The sequence below is a fragment of the Chrysochloris asiatica genome, unplaced genomic scaffold, assembly GCF_000296735.1.
Source record: "Chrysochloris asiatica unplaced genomic scaffold, ChrAsi1.0 scaffold00069, whole genome shotgun sequence".
NCBI lineage: Eukaryota > Metazoa > Chordata > Mammalia > Afrosoricida > Chrysochloridae > Chrysochloris > Chrysochloris asiatica.
In genome coordinates this window covers 10324780-10328310 of record NW_006408587.1, presented here as the reverse complement: position 1 = coordinate 10328310, position 3531 = coordinate 10324780, and the positions used below count along the sequence as shown (strand labels likewise).

Genomic DNA, 3531 nt, shown 5'->3' with positions numbered 1-3531 from the left:
TAAACTAAATGGAGTCAGTTTAGTCATTGTTGTTATTGTTACTAGGTGCCATCAAGGCAGTACCAACTCATAGCAACCCTATGCTGCCCGGTCCTGGGCCAACCTCATAATTGTTGCCACGCTCAAGCCCATTGATGCTGCCACTTTGCTAATCCATCTCACTGGGGGTCTTCCTCTTTTTCTCTGACCCTCCACCTTACCAAACATGATATCCTTCTCCAGCCCACTGGTTCCTCCTGACAGTATGTCCGAAGTATGAAAGATGACTTTTTGTACCAGAATAGGCAAAAATACAGGTGGAATATGAGACTCTTTAGAAGAGGCGTAGCTCGCTATGCACGAGATTGGGTTATTGGCAGGACTGTGAGAGAGGGACACACATTCAGAGCAGCCTGTCATATCACTGTCTTTTTTAGAGAGGGGGAGCCAAGGAGCTCTGGTAGCATGGTGGTTATGTCTGACTGCGAACCGCAAGGTCAACAGTTTGAAACTACCCGCTGTTTCTTGGGAGAAAGATGAGGTTTTCTGCTCCCGTAAAGATTTATAGCCTCAAAAACCCTGTACAGGGTCACTATCAGTTGAAACCGGCTCCACAGCACACAGCCACCAGCCACCATCTCTGAGGGGACAGCGCTGTTTGGGACTACCCTCAAAGTCCTAGAGCAAGAGGTTTGGTTACAACATAAAATGTATACTGCCTTTCTTTTGTAAGAAATCACACTTCTAGCAAGGTTTTCACCTGCAATTTTCTTGCTCAGGCTTTCCAGTTCGCCATAACGTTAAAATTTCGTTTTGTTTCAGAGATACTTCCTTGGCCATGACTAAAGTAGGCAGAACCCGTACAAATTCTTTAAAATGCAGTAACAGCAACTGCAAAAAAACAAAAAACTAAAACTAGACTTACTGTATGACTCAGCATGAAATAGCCACCCTGAATAGGGTTTCCAATGTTGTAATCTGAACCGCAACGTCAGCCGGTTCAAGCTCATCAGCCACTCCTTGGAAACCCTATGCAGGGTCATTATGAGCGGAACCGACAACAATCTTTAAGAAAGCCTCATCTTTCTCCCTCAGAGCGGCTGATGGGTTTGAACTGCTGACCTTGCTGTTAGTAGTGCAGTGCTTATCCTACAACATCAGCCAGAGACCTTATAAACAACATATTCCCAGAAAAAGTATCTCTCTGTATCAAAGCCATAGCACACATCAGAACAGCCTTACTTCCTTTTCAGTGGCTACAGACGTATACATAGGCGTCCTGGTACGGCGCTGTGGGTTAATGCGCCAGACCGCAAAGCCGTTTGAACTGCAAGGTCGGCGGTTCAAGCTCACTAGTCGCTCCTCGGAAACCCTGTATAGGGTCACTATGGGTCGGATCCGACTCGGTGGCACTTAACAACAACAACATATATATATAGTCCCACAACTATTTACGAATATTATACAATTACCATTGGCGTTCTAGTGGCACTGCTAGCTCCAAGGTCAGCAACTCAAACCCACCTGTTGATCAGAGAGAGAAAGATGAGTCTTTCTGCTCTAGTAAAGCTTTATAGCCTTGGAAACCCTATATGCGATGGCTAGGAGTCAGAGTTGGAGTCCATCCACCAGCAGTTGTTGTTGTGAAGTGCCATCAAGTTGGTTCGATACATAGCGACCCTGTATAAGGTTTCTGAGGAGCAGCTGGTGAGCTTGAACCACCACCAGCAGTAAGTTTGGTCTTTAATGGCTTGCCAATTGTAGCAATGTGGTGGTGGACTCACAACTGTGGAGCGGGACTGAGCTCAACAGTCAGCTAATTCTAATATGCACTCTGACTCTTTAGGCAACAAGTTCCGGGCAACCAAAGGTGAACAGGTCAGGGTGACACGACACAAAGCGTTCCCAATGCGGAGGCAGGGAGGACAACAAACAACGCCTTAGGGCCACGCCTCTCGAACAGGGTGGGGTGGGGGGCGGAGCTGGTCTCCGGGGGGGCCCCGCCCCACGTCTGCGTCCACTCTGGGTGCAGCTGCTGGAAAGGAAACTTGGAAAGGCCCCTGGCTAGCAGCTCTAGAAGCTTCGCCATGCTTGTCCTCCGGAACTGCCTGATGAGGGCTCTGGCCGCGCGGCAGACTCAGGTAGTGGCCGCCGGACGCGCTGTGCTGCTCCAGTGGGTGGGGGTGAGGAGAAGGGTGTCTGCTGGCGCGCAGCCTTGTGCATGCGCTCTATCGACGCGCGCTCCCTTTCCTGCTAAGGCCGCGTGCTAAGTGTGGAAGAAGGGGATCGCTTATAGACGAGCCTTTCCCTTGGCATCTTGGGTTTTTCTGGCTTAGCTGCTCGGCGCCCCTAAGGCGCACCGACTAATGGAGGTTTTCCGCCCAGAATCGTTGTGGCTGTGCAGCGTCCTCGAGGTTGTCGATCGCAGAGCGCATTGCGGGATGGGATTCTCTTACTGATTCCCCTTTACAAGTCATTCAAGGCTGAGGGCGGAGGAGGACGGCTTGTAACACAACCAGATTCCGTGCTTTAAACGAAATGCACAGTCCCTGAGCATCTTGCTGAGGAGGCCCAGGTTCCGGGTGGGGAAAGACGGATCCCGGATGTCCCTAGGCAGGGTCAGGAACCTCTTAGCAAACATGACGATTATAAACAAACACTTATAACCCTTAAATGAGAAATGTACAAAATAGAGTTATTCTTGTATATATTTTTGAGGCTGTGAATCTTTATGGGAGGGAGCAAAAGGCCTCACCTTCTCTCCCCACACCAGATCGGCTAGTGGATTTGAACTGGCGGCCTTGTGGTTAGCAGTCCCGTGCTTACCCTACAGCGCCACCAGTACTCCATTTGGCCTATTGTAGGAGTCCTGGTGTGGTGCTATAGAATAAGAACTGGACTACTAACCACAGTTCAAATCCACCAGTCACTTCTTAGAAACTACACACGGGTCTCTATGAGTCGGAATCAACTCAGCGGCACTTAATTGCAATAGGTAAATCCAACGTGGAGTTTTATTTTGCACTTTTTCATGTCCCTTCAGTCTGTTTACTATAGTAAACTCTTACAGGCAGGAGTGCAAAGTAAGTTATTCTAGAAACAGACCCTTTCATGAAAACTAAAATAATACAGTGTTTAGAGCAGGACCAGAGATTATTTCTTTACAACTTTATTCAGAGCTTTGACTTGTAAATATCAACCAGTTTTTCTCGTAAGTGAACTGGAAGTCGCCATTATTGAGAATGATTCCCAATTTAGAGATAAGAGGGCCTGCTGATATAGTGTTTAAGCATCTAAACACTCAACCTGCTGACCAAAATGCCTTTGGTTGGAACCCTCTGAGCTGCTCTGAGGTAGAAACATGTGGCAATCTGCAGAAAAATGTGGTAATTGCTTCTTATTGTTGTTAGGTGCTGTCAAGGCAATTCCAACTCACAGTCTGCACAACAGTATGAAAAACGGTAAATACTGTGCCTATGTTGTAGTCACTGTGTTGATCCATCTTCTTGGGAACCTTCCTCTTTACACTAATCCTTTACTTTACCAAGCATG

General features: G+C 47.7%; 1 protein-coding gene across 1 annotated transcript in view; it reads left to right on the top strand.

The window, feature by feature from the left end:
- Positions 1-2066: 2066 nt before the first annotated feature.
- NIPSNAP3A (nipsnap homolog 3A (C. elegans)) overlaps positions 2067-3531 on the top strand; it is a 34763-nt gene continuing 33298 nt past the window's right edge. Inside the window, exons 1-2 of the mRNA XM_006864737.1 lie at positions 2067-2120; positions 3023-3062. Of these exons, the coding sequence (XP_006864799.1) occupies positions 2067-2120; positions 3023-3062 (94 nt within the window). The remainder of the gene's footprint in view (positions 2121-3022; positions 3063-3531) is intronic.